At 37.9% G+C, this 20,834-nt stretch overlaps 1 protein-coding gene across 2 annotated transcripts in view; it reads right to left on the bottom strand.

Annotated features, from left to right (window-relative positions):
• LOC122806915 (inositol hexakisphosphate and diphosphoinositol-pentakisphosphate kinase 2-like) overlaps positions 1-20,834 on the bottom strand; it is a 1,544,141-nt gene that overhangs the window by 348,358 nt on the left and 1,174,949 nt on the right. For both annotated transcript variants that reach the window (XM_044077730.1, XM_044077729.1), the window contains one exon: positions 546-627. In XM_044077730.1, the coding sequence (XP_043933665.1) occupies positions 546-627 (82 nt within the window). The remainder of the gene's footprint in view (positions 1-545; positions 628-20,834) is intronic.

The raw sequence follows: 20,834 nt of genomic DNA, 5'->3' as shown, positions 1-20,834 counted from the left end.
ATTTTGCAGAGTGCTGCAATTAAGTAGCTCCTTTCAGACTAGAAAAACTGTCTTTCTCAGAAATATCAGATACTGTTTGCTAGTCTTGTAATTCACAAAGGTTTAAGCACAACATCCTCAGATTCTGTGCAGGTTTCACCTTCAGTCGCAGTACAGTCACACCACCACCATCAGCGTGGAATAAACAGCACTGACTAAACAGAGGAGCATGCTTGTTGTGATACAGTAAGGTACTTAGACAACATCAGTTGGCTGAAGGTCATGCTCAATGAACAGCATTGCTGCAGTTGGGATTTTGCCCTTTACTTGAAGTGCAGTAACATCTAACTTGATTTTAGGAGGTCAGGGAATGCAAATGTTAAAATACGGGGTGGTTTTCTATTTGATGATGTAGCTTAAAAGAGTCAATAACTTTGTTTTTGATCTTCTCACTTTTTTAGAGAAGATTTGGTAACCATACCCCCACCCCGTCCACCTGACTGGCACAGAATTCTGCTGGCTCTATGAGAAAAGAAACAATATATCATAATTTTAGTTTATTTTACCCAGTCCACTTTGTTTCATTTCTGGAGACTGTCTGGAAAAGAGTCGGTAACTCCCAGACTTTGAGGAAGTTTCAGACAGAGTCTGTGGGAAAAGAAAAAAAAAACATCATCAGATTGTTGTTATAAGAATTAAACTGCAAAAATACAAACAAAATAAAGACCACACACTATTAGCATAATATAAAAAATACACACTACAAAATAGAATGTACATGGATGAAGAAAAACTTAAAGCAAATAAGTAACAAGACATTTTAACTACTTTGTTGAATTTTACCTGATGAAAAGAACATGGCTACTCATAGGAAATGTCCGGGTGTACATTACAAAATTCAAACACTAGACAGACTCCACAGTTCTACCATAATTCATTTATTTAACATAGTACAGTGTATAACTGCAGTTTCATTTTGTTATTGCCTTTTCATTCATCTGAAATGTCTCAACACATTTTAAAGAGTCTCTTTCTCAGTATTCTTCATCCAAATACTAAAATGAATAAAATAAATTGTTGTACACAAACTGCCATTCCATGCCAAGGATGCAATTGGATAAAAAGAATGGGAGAATGAACAATGACAGCCTTCCAAAATAGTGCAGTGACTAACTACAATGAAGCCAGCAGTAATTTGGAACCAACATCAGCAGATAAAGAAAATGTATCTATTTCTTTTACAACTTATACACCCTATTCACTGTGCATAGAACAAGGTCAGGACCTCAACAGTAACCTTAAATAAGTTTGCCATGTATCAAAAAAGCAGTATAAACTTCCTCTCCAAACCTTTTACCAATACCAGCTAATCCCAATCAGTAAGGCATTCCACTATTTACCTGCTCTAAACTGAAAATATTGTTTTCCTGATCTGATACTATATATTATATATACTGTATGCTATATAGGGTGGAATTTATACAAATCTTTCAAACTATAAAACAACTGCCATCTTATCACTCCTATAAAACATATTAGAAAAATGTATTCATATTTAATAAACAAACAAATTCTGTTTTCAACCCAATACGGGTTGTGTCCTCATCACAGCACAACTAATGCTTTGCTGAATTTTGTTAATGCTGTCAACACCCATTAGAAATGTTGGAAGCCTAGTCTCTATTATCTTCTTAAACTTATCAAAATATTTTGATACTGTTTTCCACCAGAAACTCTTACATAAGCTTTCATCCTTAGGGTTCACCAGATCTTCAAAGCAATGTTTCCACAGCTATGTCTCAAACAGAGCACAAGCAGGTAAATGCAAAAATGATTTCTCCACCTACTTGCCAGTAACTACTGGTGTTCCACCACCAGCTATATTAGGCCCTATGCTTTTCAACATATCCATCAATGACTTCTACATTGCTACAAAAGAAATGCAACCTTAGTTCAATTCGCTTATGATTCAACCCTGATCTGCTCTGCTTAATTTCTCTTTGAACTCCATGACCTTACTTATCAATCCTTATCAAATAAAACATGGTTAAATAATTCACAACTACTAAGAACCATAAAAAACTAAATTACTGCTCTTTACCCCAAAACATACCTCTAAAAAACAGCAATCTCCACTATTGTCTCTGCTAGCAACACTAGGATAGAATAACTAAACCGCAAAAAAATTACTGGGTGTCATCACAGATAACCAAATGAAATTTAACCACCATGTTTCACACATGGTTAAGAAACTCATCAAAAACTAGGTGCATCATACAGAGTAAAAACTTACCTCCCTGACATAGTAGAAGACACATAACCTCAACTTTCTTACTGTTATATCTCCTCTAACTTGCCCTAAAGTTTCACAACTGTTCAAATATGAGCAATGTTATAATAAAACAGCAAGATTTTCAGTAAACTACAATATATTATACCACTGCCTAGCCCTCAAAGAAATAAACTGGTAAGAACTACTAGATCACCTCTTTCTCAGCTAACTACAATGCATAGATTTGTCTATAAGACAGAAAATTGCTGAAGCCCTTAAGATCTTAATAAAACACTACTCCACAACATAATATTATGCGCTAGACAAAAATCACTAAACACTATAACCAAATTATCAAATACTGCAGGTGACTCTCTACATTAAAATAGTTGAAGAACATGTCATGGTTAATGTACTTCAGGCTTGTTAAAATCATTATATCTTGATATGTAGGGCTTTCTTACCAATGCAAAACTTGCCTTGGCTTTACTGCATTGATTCCTTACTCATGAGCAACTTTTTTAAACTTTATTTACTCCACTGTCCTGAAGAATTACTCACATTATATTACAAAAACACTCACAATGCTATTTAAACCTTCCTTTACTTCTACTGTCACTGACTGTTTTTCTTGGCTGTGAGGAGCTCTAACCCATTCCATTCACTCTCACTATGCTTGGGATCACCCTGCCCCCAATTCCCGACCACCCCATTCTTATCTAAATTTATACTGCACATATCCACTCCCATTCTTCATTCATACCTCCTCTTCTTCCTATTATCCTCACCAATTGCTGCTGCTACCCATTATCCAATAGCATTCAGTCAAACCCTTTACTATCTTATATTACCTTACCTCCATAACTATTCTTTTATACTGCTCTTCATTTAATTTATTTTTCTCTATTGTTTTAACATTACCACCAATAATTTTTATTCTCTTTTTCCACTTGTACAATATTCACATTTTGCTACTTAGCAGGTCCTTCTTCAATATTACCCTTATTTTCATAATACTGCCCCAAAATGTAATACCCACAAATGTTTTATTATACACATCACTCACTTAATTATTTTCTTTCTAATACTTCCTCTAATTCACAGTTTCTCCCTACTACACCTTGGTATATTCTAAAGTCCTATAACTGACTATTTTCTATTAAAATCTTACCTTTCTCCATCTTGTCTGGAATCTCCATCAAACCAATTTCACTCTCATCTTTTCCCCCCTTACATTCCTCCCTTCTCCTTTGACATCTTTTCCTTTTCATCAGGTACAATCTCCCCTTGACTGTGCCACTTACTTTCCTTCCTTTTTCTTTAACATCTTTTCCTTTTCATGCAACTACATTCTCCAATACAGTTCAAACACCACAAACTTAGAAAAACAAAAAAAAAAATGGAAGGCAAACCAGATGACAGAGCCAACACTTTATTATGCAATGTTAAGCCCTTTCATCCAAAGTACAGAAAGACTTCTTCAGAACTAAAGAACACTACAAAAACACACAATATATACCTAATAAGACCAATTAAATAATCAATAATCTTCTAATAAATCAAACACCATGGCAACATAAGCTATTAAAGTAACAACACTGACTAAACAAAATTAAACATAAAAACAAGCCAAGCAATGTGAGTATAAATATATTATTATATTAATATATCACCATATTAAATGTTTTTAGGTTTAACTTTAAGTTTAGTCAGCATTGTTATTTTAATAGCTTATGCTGCCATAGTGTTTGATTTATGAGGAGGTGACTGATTATTTTTGTCTTATTAGGGTATATATTGTGTGTTTTGTGTAGTGTTCTTTAGTTCTGAAGAAGTCTGGGTCTATATCACCAGACTGAACATTTAGGTTATCGAACATCTAAACATCAAACTGGTAAGACCAAAAGCAGAAAACCACAAATGGCCGATTTAACGGAGGGAAAGATTTCACTTGGCTGTTATCCGGATTTTGCCATTTTGTCTATTGTAGACTTATCTCGGAGTTGGTATATATAGTTAGAGGGGTGGGGGCACAGCCCCCATATTGGGGGGATGTGGGGGTGAAGCCTCCCTCTTCATTTGGGTTTAATTTTTTTTTTGTGGCCAACGGAAGTCCTTCCCTGAGCCATTCGCGGTTTTCAGTTTTGGTCTTACCAGTTTGATGTTTAGGTGCTCAATAACCTAAACATTCGATCTGGTGATATAGACCCAAGAAGTTCTTCTGTACCTTGGACAAAAGCGCTTAATGTTGTATAATAAAGTGTTTGTTCTGTCATCTGGTTTGCCTTCCATATTTTTTTGTTCGACTACAAACTCCCCTTAATTACCCTATAGTTTTTATATCTGACATGCTATTCTTGTGCATATTCACATCTCTACTATTCATTTTTATCACCTTACTACCTACCATGGTACTCTCTCACTTTATTCACACTCACACACTACCAACCATCCTAGATATTAAACCCTCCTTCACACCTATGTTCTCAAATTTATTTATTGTCCAACCTATTTTCCTTTTCAAATAAATAATTTCTAACCATTCTGTTTACTTTGATATAACCCAGAATAAATTCATATGCTTTATAAAAAAAATAACGAATCCCAATCCACTGTTCTCAAAAATCACTCTTGTGTGACATTCATCCAAACTCCGGCCCTTCAGCCTCATCCATTCCACCTTTCTCTACCCCTAACTCCTGTACACCCACAAAACTTCTCCTTACCTCCATTAATATTCATAGTATTCTACACAAAGTTACAGAGCTTCAAGCATGGTTTCTTCAATACTCACTGGTCATTACTGAAACATGGCTATAACCCCATATAAGAGATTCTGAAATTCTATCTGCTGGCTACAATATAATTCAATGTGAATGTCTACACAAAAAATGTGGAGGCACTGCAATTGTACATAATAGCTGTCTAACTTTCTCACCTCTCAAACTAACACATCAACCTTCCAAAATGCAAAATTTCTTGTCTCTGTTCTCAATATTAATAAACATAAGAAGATATGTATAGTTACCTATACATACCATTAGGTAACAGACATCAAACATCCCAACTACTAGTCCTATCTTGGATGGGTTCAAACAACCAGTCTCTTCTCCTACTCAGCAAATTGAATCATAAAAATTCTGTCCTTGACTGGAAAATTGTCTCCAATCAAAGCAAGTATGATAATTCTGGTCTACTACCTGATTCACTACTCAATAACCTAATGTTTGACAAAGCCATCAACAAATTCACCAATATATTCATGAATACTTTAAATACCCTTGTCCCTACCAGAAATGAAAGAGTAAAAATTATCAGCCTCTCCCATCCCCCCGGCTGACTCATTCAATTAAAATTCTCATGCAAAAATGTGATAAACCATCGAAACAGCAGCACAAAGGTAAAACCCCTTAAACCTTATATCTATACAAAGAGTTATATAACCTCATCAAGAAGCAAATTCACCTAAACAAAAAATATATATATATTATACAGAACCAAAAGATAATCACAGAAAGAAAAATCCAAAGAAATTCTGGAGCTCAATTAAGAAGTTTCTTCAACTGGCTGTCCTTCCTCGTCAAATCACTATCTGGACTGATCGCCCTCAGAAACGGATACAAACTTTAACACTTTTTTCATCACGTCATAGCCTCTCGTACCTCCAGGTCTCCCCAATCATTTAATCAACCTCAAAACTCTACTAATGCTGACATTCCTGCCTTTAATCACCTACCTGTCTCCACATCATATGTTCACGACTAGTAAAGAAACTGAAACCCTGTTCTCCTTCTGCTAATGATCTCCCTGTTGAGTACTTTAAGCTCACTGGAGAATCTATTGCATAACCAGTCTCAGTTGTCATCAACCGATCTCTTCACGATTCCCATATCTCTGCCCTGTGGAAAAAAATCTTTATTATTCCTCTCCATAAAGGAGGTAACTCTTGTGAAAACTCTAACTTTAGGCCAACTGCCATCTTGTCCTCATGTTCTAAGATCCTGAGAAAGTATATTCATAAGCAACTCCTTCAGTAAAATGATCTCCTAACACCAACACAACATGATTTCCAACTATGCCATAGCACCACTACAGCTCTCCTCAACTTTTTCTACACCATTCCTAAGGATCAAGGAAATGTTATCTCTTCTGTTTTTTCCAAATCTTTTAAAAGCCTTTGACACCATGTCACATGAGAAACTTCTGACTCAGATGTCTGCTCTAGGCCTTTCCAAACCAACTCTTCCATGGTTCTTTAACTACTTACATGAAAGATATCAATCTGTCAAGTGGATCTCTTCTCTCTCACCCTCTCTCTCTCTATCTCTCCACTCTCTCTCTCCTTTTCTTCTAATTAAAACAGGTGCTCCTCAAGGTTCTATTTTCATTCCACATATCTTTACCATTTTCACCAATATATCTCCTCAGAGCAAGCTTGCCTTACTAAGTATACAGATGACTCAGCTCTTATCTGCTCTTCTGACAGTCCATGACAACAACAATGCACGTCACAAGATGCCATTAACTCAGATAAACTGTGGTTACACCAAAACCAACTTGTACTTCATCCCAAAAGACTAAACTTGTACTATTTTTTCCAAAGTCTTTTGCCAATGCTAAAAGCAACTTCCACATTACCTCTCTACGCAGTACAGCTACTGAAGTAGTTAGCCATACCAAATTGCTAGAGGTAACCACAGATGACAACTTAAAGTTTGATCTTTACATACAAAATAAATCATAAAAGCTAGGTTGGCTATATACAGCAAAAAAAAAATCCTTACTCCTAGTAGAATCACCTAACTCTTATTTTTATTTTTTTACCCTCTCTTCTCTATCCCTCACCTAGGTTGACTAACATCCATAACTCTCTCTCCAAAATCACAACTGGATGACCTGCAGCTAGCGTGATACATAAAGCTCATCACTGCTCTGCATTACATGCTCTCAGATGGTTAGAAATCCCACATCAACTATCCCACATGCAACTTTTTCTAACCCATAAATACTATATAACCCCTATACCTGCCCTTCTATCTCCTCAGTACTTCATCACTATCTCCCAAGTCACCCTCAAGACAGATACTTGGCTGACATCTGAAAACCAAAAAAGTATAGGACAAAGTCTATATTCACACAGCATAAACTATGGAACTCAATCCCCAATTCAGTCCAACCTATATCAAGTCTCTGTGTGTAAAATTGTTCGCTCACAGAATTTCTCACTAATTCATGGCTATGCCCATGCAGCTCTCCTGTACAATCTACATCAAGAAATGCTTTACACTCTTACTAACCTTTCATCATGCTATCTATATCCTTTCAACACTTGTCCTCCTTCAATTCATAGGGGGACTTGCATAATCTTTTTGATTATTTCCTAGTATAGTAGACTATGCTTCTAATAATTTTGTATACACTGATTGTAATACTTGTAATGTTTTTCTTTTACTATTACATCAGCGGTACCTCCTCATGCTTTATTGCATCCTATGTATTCCCTGTCAAACTGTATGTATATGTGCTTTTTAATTATATCCATACTACTGTTTTATTTGATGTTATTTAATTCTCTGGAGCTTTTATTCCCCGGGCCTCTGCTGACAATGGGTATTTATTAGCCAGTCGAACTTTCCCAGTAAACAAATGTCAGTAAATAAAGTTAAATTATGGAGACGCATCCCACTACTAGTGAAACCCATTCATAATGCATGCATATGTAAAACACAACAAAAACTTAACCTACCAAATCAATGGATCTGCTCCTGTATATCTCATGGATAAATGTCACTATTCTCTTCAGTTTTCCATATCATCAAACCATTTCTTTTCATTCAGAATCCTATTCTCCTCAACTAGCCTTCACCAATACCTACTAGTTTTACTAGCATTTACCGCCATCTATATCATTTTGTTACATGATCACCTCTCCACCTCTATACTTCTAATATGACAGATATATATATATATATATATATATATATATATATATATATATATATATATGTGATCCTGCTTTATACCCCACCTTTTAACTATAATATTAACATTTTCAGTCCTATATAGTCTTCACCAATACCCGAATAGTTTTGCTAGCATCTCCCAGATGGGTCTAATTTTAAAACCCAAATTGCCATAATACTGAACCTTAAAATATCGAGACGTAAATACCAAAACCACAAAATCTTGAAAGTCAACAACACCGAATCCCAAAATATCAAAACCTAAAAACCAGAAATAACCTACAATTTTTCATTCAGCAATTTTGCAGGGGCTCTACACCCTCCACACCCTCTGCAAGTTAAATATACCAACTCCAAGACCGCACTATGTTGAGTAAAAGAGATCAGTCTAGTGATCACTACATAAGATACCAGCATTCCTTAATACCTGCTTCCTACAACAAGACATACCCTGCAATCAAAGCAACTTTTTTTTGATTTCCTACTTCAGACTAAAATGAACTTACCCACAGAGAACACAACTATGGTACATTAAATTCGCCATAGTGCAATACGTAAGTAGTACAGACCCTTAAAGGGAAACCGCACCAACAAACCACTTTCCGTATAAATAGATATTTAAAGACATTTCAGCAAACTGAAACAAATTCTGTCACAATGACTACGATTTTACTATACCCTTAGTTTACATAGCGTACAGCTCTACCTTTCTAACTTTCGATATTCCGGTATTTGGTATTGTTGACTTTCAGGATACTGAGACTTCGTTTTTTATGTCTCGATATTTTAAGGTTCAGTGTTATGGCAATTTGGGTTTTAGAAGTAGATCTCTCCCAGACATATATATAGTGTTGTGACACTGGTCACACCCAACCTCTATTCTTATAATATCACTGATAGCCATATGTGAACCTGCTTTTACCCTTTTAACTGCAATATTAAAATGTTCTGCCTTATCTAGTTTGTTCCATCACCTCCATTTCTTTAAATTTATAATCACTAATCTCATGATCTATTATCTAATTATCTATTTGACAAACCCATCAATACACCTCTTCAAATGCTCATTGTTCAACATCTACTAATTCATAAATATCTTTATACCATAATAGTTGCCTTTATTTCATACAAACGTAATCTAATTTAGCACATGAATGTGCAATTGTTAATGTATATTACTGAGTGTCCTTTTAAATATGCGTGTAATACCTTGGAGTTTTCTTCCCTGGGCCTCTGATGAAAAAGTTTTTTTTTTTTTGCTATACCCAGTCATACAAAATCTGTAAACAAAAGCAAAATAAATAAAATAACCTACATTCTCATCCTGACTTGAAAAACTGGGCAGAATTTTCCTGATAACTGCATAGCACTTCATCATAACCCAGTTCAGATTTTCTTCATAATTAAGTTGATTATCCACCAAAATTCTCATACCTATAACTTTGTCATCACTCCATAAAATTACCTTTTCCAAGGTATATGGAAAACAAGAGTAAAGTCCAATATTTTGGTCTTGCTTACAATAAATTTCATATTTTTATTCTGTACCCAGATAAACCAACTATCTTAATACCTTTTCAAGACTGCTTGATCTTTTACTGAATTTACAATTGCACCAATATTAGTAAAGTACAGTTGTGTACACCTACCATAAATGTAGATGTTCGAGTGTATTCACTGTTGCAGTCATTACATTTGGGGTAATCCTACTGGCAGGTTGCCCTCAGTCGGCCTGAATTCCAAAGTCTTGGTCCTGCGTCGGCTGCTGTCACCCCTTCCCTGACGTCAGGTCATCAGGGATATAAAAGAAGCAGCCAATGCCATTTTCTTTAGTTTTTCTTGTCCCTGATGTCAGGTGCCCCCTAAAAGGGTTGCCAAAATTTATATATATATATATATAAATACATGCACCAATATAAAATTTAACTTCATCGACAAGCAAATATACCACATAGGTTGTATAAATCAGAGGAGGAAAGATAGGTTCCATCAGAAGAAAAGGGGAAAGGGCAGGTGGGTAACCTGGACTGAAACAGTGAATACACTTGAACATCTACATTTATGGTAAGTATACACAACTGTACTATGTTCTTCGTGTTTCACTGTTGCAGTCATTACATTTGGGCAGAGTCCCAAAGCTATGGATGGGAGGCTGGAGCTAAACAGCATTAGGAGTGGCTATGAGGCCCTGCAGAACTGCAGTGGCAAAGCCTGCCCTGGATTTAGAGTAGAGTGGTAAGTGATAGTGCTTTGTGAACGTGTGCACTAAACTCCAAGTAGCAGCCTCTAAAATGTCCTTGGTAGGTACTCCCCTGAGAAAGGCTGCTGAAGTGGCTGCAGCTCTGGTGGAATGCGGCCTAATGCCCTTAGGCACTGGCTTGCCATGGTGCACATAGCAGAAATTAATGCAGTGGCCTATCCACTTTGAAATAGTCTGCTTTGAAATAGCCTTTCCTTGTGATCCTGCAGCATATGCCACTAGTAATTGCTCTGTCTTTCTGAAAACTTTGGTTCTGTCCAAGTAGAATCTAAGCTGTCTGTATATGTCCAAAGAATGCAGAATTCTCTCCCCCTTGTTCTGTGGACTTGGATAAAAGGTTGGCAGGTGAATAGTTTGGTTAAGAGCCACACTGGACACCACCTTAGGCATAAATGTTGGGTTTGTCCTCAGAGAGACCCTGTCTGGATAAAAAATGATAAAAGGTTCCACAGCCATGAGTGCCTGTAGCTCTGAAACTTGTCTTGCAGAAGTTATTGCTAGGAGCAGAGCTGTTTTCCAAGATAAAAACTTTATATCAGCAGTAGCAGCTGGCTCAAAAGGAGGCAGGGTGAGTTTTTCCAGGACATAGTTGAGGTCCCATGCAGGCATTGGTGGTCTCCTTGGAGGCCTTAAAATTTTGGCTCCTCTGAGGTACTGCTTTAATAAGGGATGAGAAAAGATTGGTGGCTCTGCATTGTAATGAGCTGAAATTGCAGAGGCATGAATTGTAATAGATGAAAAATATAGGCCTTTGTCCAGCATCTCAGTTAAGTATTGCAAAATCTGAGGAATATTTGGCACAACTGTATCAGTTCCTTGTGCCTGGTTCCAAGCACATAATCTCTTCCATTTTCCAGCATAATATTTTCTAGTAGTAGACCTTCTGGCTTTCAAAATGTCATCCATCATAGCTTTACTGAGAGGTGTGTTTTGTATGACTTCATTATCCACCATGCTGCCAGGTTTAAAGTCCTGAGTTGGCTGTGCAGGATCTGACTGTTTTGCTGGGACAGTAGATGAGGTATTTGAGGTAAGGTCCAAGCTGGGCCTTGAGACAAGTTCCTTAGTATTGGATACCAGTACTGGCGGGGCCAGTCTGGGGCAATCAGTATCATCTTTGGATTCTCCTGTCTGATCTTTAGGAGCACCTTGGGGAGGAGAGGCAGAGGGGGAAAGGCATATACTGATAGGTTTTTCCACCTGAAAGATAGGGTGTCCACTTTCCATGCTTGTCTGTGATAAATACTTGTGCAGAGTCTTTTTAGTTGGTAGTTGTGATGGGAGGCAAATAGATCTATATCCGGGCATCCCCATTTCTTTGTTATCATGCTGAAGACTTGTGGATCCAGCTGCCACTCATGGGGATCCATAAGTTTTCTGCTTAGTTCGTCTGCCAGAGTATTTTTCCTTCCTGGCATGAATTGTGCCTGCAGATGTACTTGGTAAGTCAATGCTGTGTCCCACAAAGTCATGGCTAGTCTGCAAAGGGGGTAAGAATGTGTGCCCCCCTGCTTGTTTATATATCACATGACCATGGTGTTGTCTGTCTTTATCAGTAGTTGTCCTGGATGAAGTAGGTCCTTGAAGACTGTCAGGGAATTTTGAACAGCTAGCATCTCTTTTTGATTGATATGTAGATGTATTTGGTTTGAGGTCCATGTGCCCTGAATGCATCTTCCTGCCATGTGGGCCCCCCAGGCATAATCTGATGCATCTGTTGTTAGTGTCTGCCTGGCTGGGGATAATGTGAATGGCTGTTCCTTGTTTTGGTGACAAGCCTTTGCCCACCATCGAAACTCCTGTTGCAGGCAGGGAATGAGAGTAATCATAGTTTCCAGGCTGTGGCAATGTTGAGTCCAAACACTTTTTAGGTACCATTGAAGTTTCCTCATATGCAGTCTTGCATATGGAATTAGTAGGATGCAGGATGCCATGAAGCCCAAAGCCTGCATAATTTTTCTTGCAGATAACTGGGCCTTTGTTGCCAACATTTTGAAATAGGTAGTCAGTTACCTTTATTTGCCTGGCGTGAGATAAGCCATCTGGGCAATTGTATTTAAGCTTGCACCCAGGAATATTACCTCTTGAGAGGGTACTAGTTTTAATTTCTTTTCATTGACTGTATACCCTAGGCATGTTAGAAGTCTTTTCACAAATGCCAGATGCTATAAAAGAATGTCCTTGTTCTCTGCTTGAATTAGACAGTCGTCCAAGTAAGGATATATTTGTATTCCTCTTTGTCTGCAGAATGCAATTACTGGTGCCAGGCACTTTATAAAGACCATGGGCGCAGTAGATAAGCCAAAGGGCAGTGCAGAGAATTAGTAATGCATTGAGCCAGCCTTGAATCTGAGGTATCTTCGGCATATTTGTCTGATTGGGAGATGCAGGTATGCCTCTTTTAGGTTTAAAGTCACAAGCCAAGCGTTCTTGCCCAGCATGGGCAGAAGCTGCTGCAAAGTCAACATCTTGAATTTTGGAATATCCAGGAATGTGTTCAGAATAGATAGGCCCAGTATTGGCTTCCAGGCCTTGTCCTTTCTGGGTACCAAGAACAGTCTTGAGTAAAATCCTTGTCCCTGCTCTTGCTCTGGTACTTGTTGAATGGCCCCCATGTCCATGAGGGATGAGACTTGCTTTTGTGCCTCTGCCCATTGATTTTTTGGCAGATCTGGCCAGCCGTTTGCCTTTGGCAGGGTATGGAAATGGAACTTGTAGCCTTGTGACACAATATTTAGAACCCACTTGTCCTGGGTTATAATGTGCCAATTTTGAGAAAAAAGTGCTAATTTTCCCCCTAAGGGTGCGGCCAGGAGATAAGTGCTTGGTGCAGGCAGGGGGAAGTCATTGGGACTGTTTCCTGTAAGGTTGTGATTTGTCTTCTCCAACTTTGGAGGTAGAAGCACCCCATCGCTTTGACCTGTATGAACCTTGCGCCTGGGATTTGCCTCTAGAGCGTCTGGATCTGCCACTTTGAGGTCTGTCTGACACAGGAAAGGACCAATTCTTTGTTGGCCAGTGTCTACTAAACCTAGGTGGCTGTACTTGTAAAAAATCTTTGTTTGCATAGATTTAGCTTTGTCCTCCATTTTCTTTAACACCTCTTCTGCCTTAACACCAAACAAAGTATCATGCTGTAAAGGTGCATCTAATAATTTAACTTTGACATGATCAGGCAGATTTTGTTCCTTTAACCAAGCATGCCTCCTAATTACAGAGCCCATAATTGCGGGCCTGCAGGAGGCCTCCAAAGAATCAAAACCACATTGCAAAGTATGCTTTCCAGCTTGTTCAGCTGCATGCAATAAATCCTGCATTTCCTTGTTTTCTGCACATTCAGAGTTTAACAACATTTTCTGTTTAAGCAATGCCATGACATGTTGCTGATATTTGAGCATATGAAACTGACAGTTTAAGGCCCTTATAGCCAAGGTAGCAGATGTGTAAACCTTTTTTCCCCATCTATCCAGTGCCCTAGATTCTCTGTCAGAGGGGGTAGGGTTTTTTGCAGTGGAAGCCTTAACTCCTTTGGAACCCTGAGAAATAGTTTCTGGGTCTGCAGCAGGGTTTTTAAAAAGGAATTTATGAGAGTCAGGAACCCTGTAATATCTGTCATGCATAACAGGAGCTGGAGGTAATGAGTCAGGGTTAAGACTAGACTCCGAAAACACATCATCTATAATGTCTAACACAGGTGGAATGGCTAGTGGCCTGTGTTGAGGTAGTAAAAGGAAATCCCTGAGCCTCTTTTCAGATTCTGAAAAATCTTGGCTCTCCCAGTGGAAATGCTCCCTCAGGTATGCAAGGTTTCCCCAAAAGAATAGTCCTCTGGAGGAGAAGCTGAAGGTATAGATTCTTTAGCATCGGAATCCTCATCGGGGGAAGATAATATTCCTGGTCAGAAGAGGAATCAGAAGAAATGGAAACCTGATCTGAAGATTCATAGTCAGTCTCTTGCCTAGGCCTCTTATCAGGAGGGGGATGGGAACCCCTGATCAAGGTAATCAAGTCTTCGGCCATTTTGAGCATCTGTTTTTTGGGCATAGAGGCCTGACCACGTGGCTCTTGAGTTTGTTTCTTTTCTTTAGAAAGTGCTTTAGTCTTTGCCTTTGAAGCTGAAGTCGGTTTAATGTAAAGATGTTTAGGTCTGAATACACCCTCAGAAGCCGGTGCCTGCTCAGCGACTCCGGACCCATCTGAAGGAATAGTATCCGAGGCTCCAATACCTTGAGTTTCCAGTGGCATGGCTGACTCCACGTGGGGGTCGGTAGCTGCCTGCGACTCTAAAGTAGTGGGCGTCAAGGGCTGCGAAAGTACCTCACTGAGAACCGGCGACTGGCTTAGGAGAAGCTTCGTCATCAGTTTTGAGCCTGGGTTGTCTATCTCTCTCCTTTTCTTTGCATTTTTTGGGAACTCCGGTAGTCGGATGGCTATCTGACGACATTTCTGGATAATTAAACCGGCATCCAAAATAGTTTAAAGCAAAATCATAACGATGCTTAATAGTGCGTTGGTTAAATCCAGCACAAAACCGACAACCAGAAACGTTGTGATCAGGGCCTAGGCAAGAAATACAGTAAGAATGAAAATCCTTATGAGGTATTTGCTTTCCACAAGAAATACAATTATTTAATTTTTCTGACATCAGTCTAGAGCAAGAAAAAAGTTTCCCAAACAGGGTACTTAGCTTTATTGAAGACTTCGGATCAGGAACTCGAACACGTAAATCTCAGGAGTCGTCTGACCGGCACTTGCGAACTGCTTCTGCTTCGGGCACCGCACGGCAAGAAAGACTGAAGAAAATGGCGTTGGCTGCTTCTTTTATACCCCTGATGACTTGATGTCAGGGAAGGGGCGACAGCAGCTGACGTAGGACCCAGGGCTTTGGAATTCAGGCCGACTGAGGGCAACCTGCCAGCAGGATTACCCCAAATGTAATGACTGCAACAGTGAAACACGAAGAACATCATTAGCAAAACTGAAATCCTTCTGTGCAGCTCAACTTATAAGTAAAGGCATTGTATCACAGGCAAAGGAAGTCACAATGCTATTGCACTCAGCCCTCAGCAGGCCCATAATCATGTACAATGCTCCCATCTGCATGTACCTAACCAGGTACTTAAACCATCTGGAGTGGCCCCAGAGGTTTCTCATTAATAAAAAATATGAAACGTAAGACAAATGTCTTATGCGGACTGACTAAAGGCCTAATCCCTTTATTCAATCTCATACTGTTTATTAAGAGGTGACTCCTGCCTGACCTACAAGGCATTCTCTGATCCAGCCCTGATGAAAATGTTAAATATTCACAAGAAAAATTGTACAAGGGTTACACATTCCATGGACCTGAACCTTATCTGTGACTCTAACAAGACTTGCTGGTGAAACAGAATCATATTCCAAAGGCTACCTCATCTGTGGAATAAACTTCCCACCTTCATAAAACAAAACCCATCCCTCACATTCTTCAAAAAGAATTTAGATAAATGAATGGGGAACAATAAATTCACTCCTAGGGTACTGCCCATGTCCCTTATGGGCAGATGCAGTCTGTAAAATGACTCAGGGGGTCTAACACCCAAAGACTCACAACTCTGATACTACCTCATGGGGAATAAAGATATAATACTGTCATATTCTGGGTATTACTGGCTAGGCTTGTAAAGGCCCTTGTGCAATTAGCCAAGTAATCACATTTGAACCAATAAATAATAAGACATTTGCATGAACCAGGATGTCAGACATAAAAATGTTAAACAGCAGGGGCTCAAGCACTTGTGCACTTGAGCCTTGTTTTTATTTTCAGATGGAATATCCCCAGCCTTAACCCTAAATGTCCTATCAACCATTCACATGTCCACCTAATTATAAACCAGCTTATGCCCAACTTTGTTAGAGTTAAGATAATATCACTATGAAGCACATAACTGAATACCTTAGACAAATCAAGATAAAGTACATCAACCACCAAACCATAATCCACTGGATTCGAAATGAAGGAATATTTTCAAAGGTACCTTACAATTCAGCATTGTAAAACAAATTGCAGAAAACACAAAATCCCTCAGCACTAAATAAAGTAACCAACGAAGAATTCCAAGTAACAGAAAAGCTAAAAGACATGTTGGTCACACACAGCAGGCAACTTTAATCCAAAAATAGCACTTTCACGGAATCCTTCCGCTTCATCAGACTAACAGTGAATGCAAAGAACATCACATTTAAAAAGATTCACTATATCAAATTAACCAATCATCAGTTATGCTAGTAATTAGAGCCTTATTAACACTAAAAAGGCCACAGTTACAATACCTAATAGAAAATAGAAAATAACTACATTCATATTAAGTAGCTGGACATATTTAACATTTAAATAAATTATATGCCAGATGCTTTATAAATAAAAACAAAGACAATAGCATAAATATAAAAATGTATATAAAATATTAATGTAAAATCAATCAATTAAATCACAGTACAACCATTTATAAAATGACTTTCAATGCTTAAGGGCCCTAGCTTTAAGAAAGGGCTTAAGGGATACTTTATTGTTAAGGCCTGGTGGCCTATCAGCTTGAAATTTCAGTATCCCTTCCTGTTATGAGGCTTCAGTATTACTGCTCAGATTACCCCCACCCCTCTTATTGTACAGAAAGAGGGACCTACTCATAGGTTCAAGTTTTTAGTGCTTGAGGTGGTCCCTGTTAATAAGAGGGGCGGGGGGAATCTGAGCAACAATACTGAAGCCTCAGAACAGGAAACGATACTGACATTTCAAGCTGATAGGCCACCAGGCCTTAACAATAAAGTATCCCTTAAACCCTCTCTTAAAGCTAGGGTCCTTAAGCATTGAAAGTAATTTTATAAATGGTTGTACTGTGAGTTGATTGATTTTACATTAATATTTTATACACATTTTTATATTTATGCTATTGTCTTTGTTTTTATTTATAAAGCATCTGGCATATAATGTATTTAAATGTTATATATGTCCACCTACTTGATATGAATGTAGTTATTTTTTATTTTATATTAGGTATTGTAACTATGGCCTTTTTAATGTTAATAGGGCTCTAATTACTACCAAAACTGTTGATTGATTAATTTGATACAGTAAATATTTTTAAATGTGATGTTCTTTGCATTCACTGATAGTCTGATGAAGCGGAAGGATTCCGTGAAAACGCTTACTAAGTTGCCTGCTGTGTGTGACCAACGTGTCTTTTTGCTTTTCTGTTAATTGTAAAACAAATTACATGCACTACAAATAAACAAACTGCATGCACAGTTTGCATCTGATATTTTAATAATAACAATGTGAAGAACAAATCTCAATACCCTGTGCCTCCCATTTTGGTTCTAACTTGTTATAGGGTCATAGGTAGGTACTAGGCTATTAAGCCTAGCCAAAAAAGGTACCCTGGCTTTTGCCACCCAAGAAAATTATTTTTCTGTGCCCCTGTCGAGCAGAGCCACAGAAGTGATCTCCGGGGTGAATTTCCTATTTACCATCCAATCATCAAGATTTTTCTTGAAGAGTGCTAATGAGGAGCTTTGTATGATATAGATAAGTATTTTGTTCCAGAGTATGGGAAGTCTCTGAGACAGGAATCTACCCCTCCAGCATGTTCTGTTTATTGTGGTGACAAGGCTTAGGTCCCTAGAGCATGTAGCTTGGAGGGATAGGGATTTCTTTAAGTGGCGCATGTCCAACAGCTCTAGGTTTGACATAGCTTTGTATGTTAGGCAGAGATTGCCTCTGAGTAGGCGATATGCAACGGAGTAAAGCTGGAGTTTTTCAGACAGTCTGCATAGGACATCTGTTTGAGGCCAGTAATCCTCTTTGTGAGGTATTTCTGCAGCCTTTCCAGTTGGTGTAGATGTCTTGTGACGTACATACCAAAAGGGGCGTTGTACTCTATAATGGGTCTAATGAGTGATGAGTAGAGGGGAACAATGACCTCTTTTTTCCTGATTTCAATCATCTTTTCTTCAGGTTGAAAATGGGTAACTCCACTGTAGGGGTAAGAACTTACAGTTTATATGTGATTATAAGACAGAAGCATGGTTTGTTATAAAGAAAGACACTTGTAGAAGACCAATAAGACTCAAATTCTAATCTGAAATTATTCCAGGATTCAAAATTCACTATGAATTTTCAAAGGTCAACAGAGCTGACTGATAACATGACCTGCATAGCAATGGTCCTGCAAAGCATGCTGCATATAAAAACATATATTTTTACATAATTTCTCATAAACTGACAAACGGCACACCACTACTTAGAATTTCAAAAAAGGTCAGAGGATTTATCTTTCAGACTGTTACATATGGAGTCTTCTGTGAAACTGAGAAAACAGTGGAAGCTGCAGGTCAGCATGGGAACTTAATTTCATTTCTCTTCAGGTAAGTATAACTGGGTTTGTCTAAACAGTACTTGTCAGTATCCATTCAGGAAGAAAGGCAGAACTCATTATGAAGCAGCTTTAATAAATGGTCCATAGAAATAATGGTATTCCTAACATGCAAGGAAACCTGTGAAGAGTTATGTTGGCACATAGCCCATGTATACAAATATAATCTGAGTAATTACAGGAGCCAGTTAAATCTGGGCACCAACACAATATAACTAACAGCCAAGAAGCCCACTAAAATAGTCTTGGAAATGTGAAGCCAAAGACTTTGAAACAAGCACCTCTGTCATAATCAGTTATCAAAGAATTTGCTAAAATGTGTGAATTCTCCTCAGTGTCCTTATTGTATTAAAGTCAAAATAACATTCAGGGGAAATATTGCTGTTAAGTGTGAAATCCAAATAGAAGAATGCCTTTATCTTAGGAGAAAATGCACAAACCACAAGGTTTCAAATGATTTAAGAAGGTGAAGTATATAAACCATCATGTTATCTGTACATATAAAGGGAAGCACTGAAAAAATCTAGATGACAAAGAAAAAAACAGGCCTTACAAGGTAGTCGTAATTGCAGGAAGGATGATGCGGTATTTTCTGAGTTTGCTTTTGTACCGTCACTAGCCTACAGCTTCCAAATGAGTGCATCTTGACTCTATTTACATGGCCAAAAAGAATGTTGTGTGAACTACAGAATGCAGCAGCCTTATAGATATTTAAAGAAGATACCCACTATATCTATGTGTTACATCCCCCCTTTTAAAATTAGTTTTTTACAATCATTTTGTAAAAATCAGCACTGCATTTACTCTATGTATGTCACAAGAAATACACCCATGTCCTATAATTCATCATCAGCAACAGCAACAAATTAAATAAATACATAACTTACTAACAACAATTAGCCATAATAAACTGGAAAGTTGTAGCATGTTTTAATAATCCTGCTACCTTCTTTGAGTTTTGGTAATTCTTCCATATCTGGCAGATAATGTCATATTTATATGAGTTGATTTAGCAGATTATTCATTTACAATCTGTGCTAAATCATGTGAAAATATTTTCTTTCAGACAAATTTTGAAATGCCGTTACAAATTTCTTATCCACTAGATATATCTTCTTATGGGACTTTTGTATCACAGCTTGTAAAAAGTGGTACGAGAAGTCTAGTCTGTCCTGTTTAACTGTAATGCTTTGTGTTTCTTCTGAGTAAATGACAATCTCTCATTTTGACAATGTGTGATTAGGACTTGCAGCTGTTTTCATTAGGACATCTTCTTGCTAGTAAGAATGTTTTCTACTGGATTTTGTACATTCACTATTTCCCCTGGCAGTAAAAAAGGTTGTACTTCTGGCGATCTTGTTATAGCAGACCTTTTTTTATGAATTACTTACTTCCAGGCTTATTTTAAATTCTGTATAGCACTGAGAAGAATCAACACTGAATATACTGACAATTCTGTCTTACGTTTTCTCCTTGTTAGCCACACTGAACAAAACTGCCCAAAAGGCCACACTGGAGTATTTCAATACTCAAGAAAAGCTAGATAACAGTCTTGCTTTGCCCCAGTACCAAACTTAATGAAAAAACAGAACGAAAAACGAAAGAAAAAAATATACTGCGAGAACACCAATAAGTGCTGCCACTCAAAACGGATTACAAGACGGATAACATAGACGGAGTAACTTCTAAAAACTGTTCGGCTAGTACCAAACTTGCTTGGCACATTCTTAACAGTTTGAACACCTCTTTCCATTTGATTACTGAATTGTGGATACCTCAAACAGAGAGTAATATGTTTAAACTTTTATTCCTGTGACTAAATGTGGAACACACAGCTTCTCAAACTGAAGACCAGATAAGAATCACAGGATCAAAGGAATTTACTAGACTAATTGCCCTAGGGAACTTAAAAGCCTAGCCAAGTTCTACCCTTATTTCTACGATCA

The sequence above is a fragment of the Protopterus annectens genome, chromosome 7.part0 (genome assembly GCF_019279795.1).
Source record: "Protopterus annectens isolate FY-2018-M chromosome 7.part0, PAN1.0, whole genome shotgun sequence".
In the NCBI taxonomy this organism is placed as follows: Eukaryota; Metazoa; Chordata; order Ceratodontiformes; family Protopteridae; genus Protopterus; species Protopterus annectens.
This window is presented reverse-complemented; position numbering and strand designations above follow the sequence as displayed.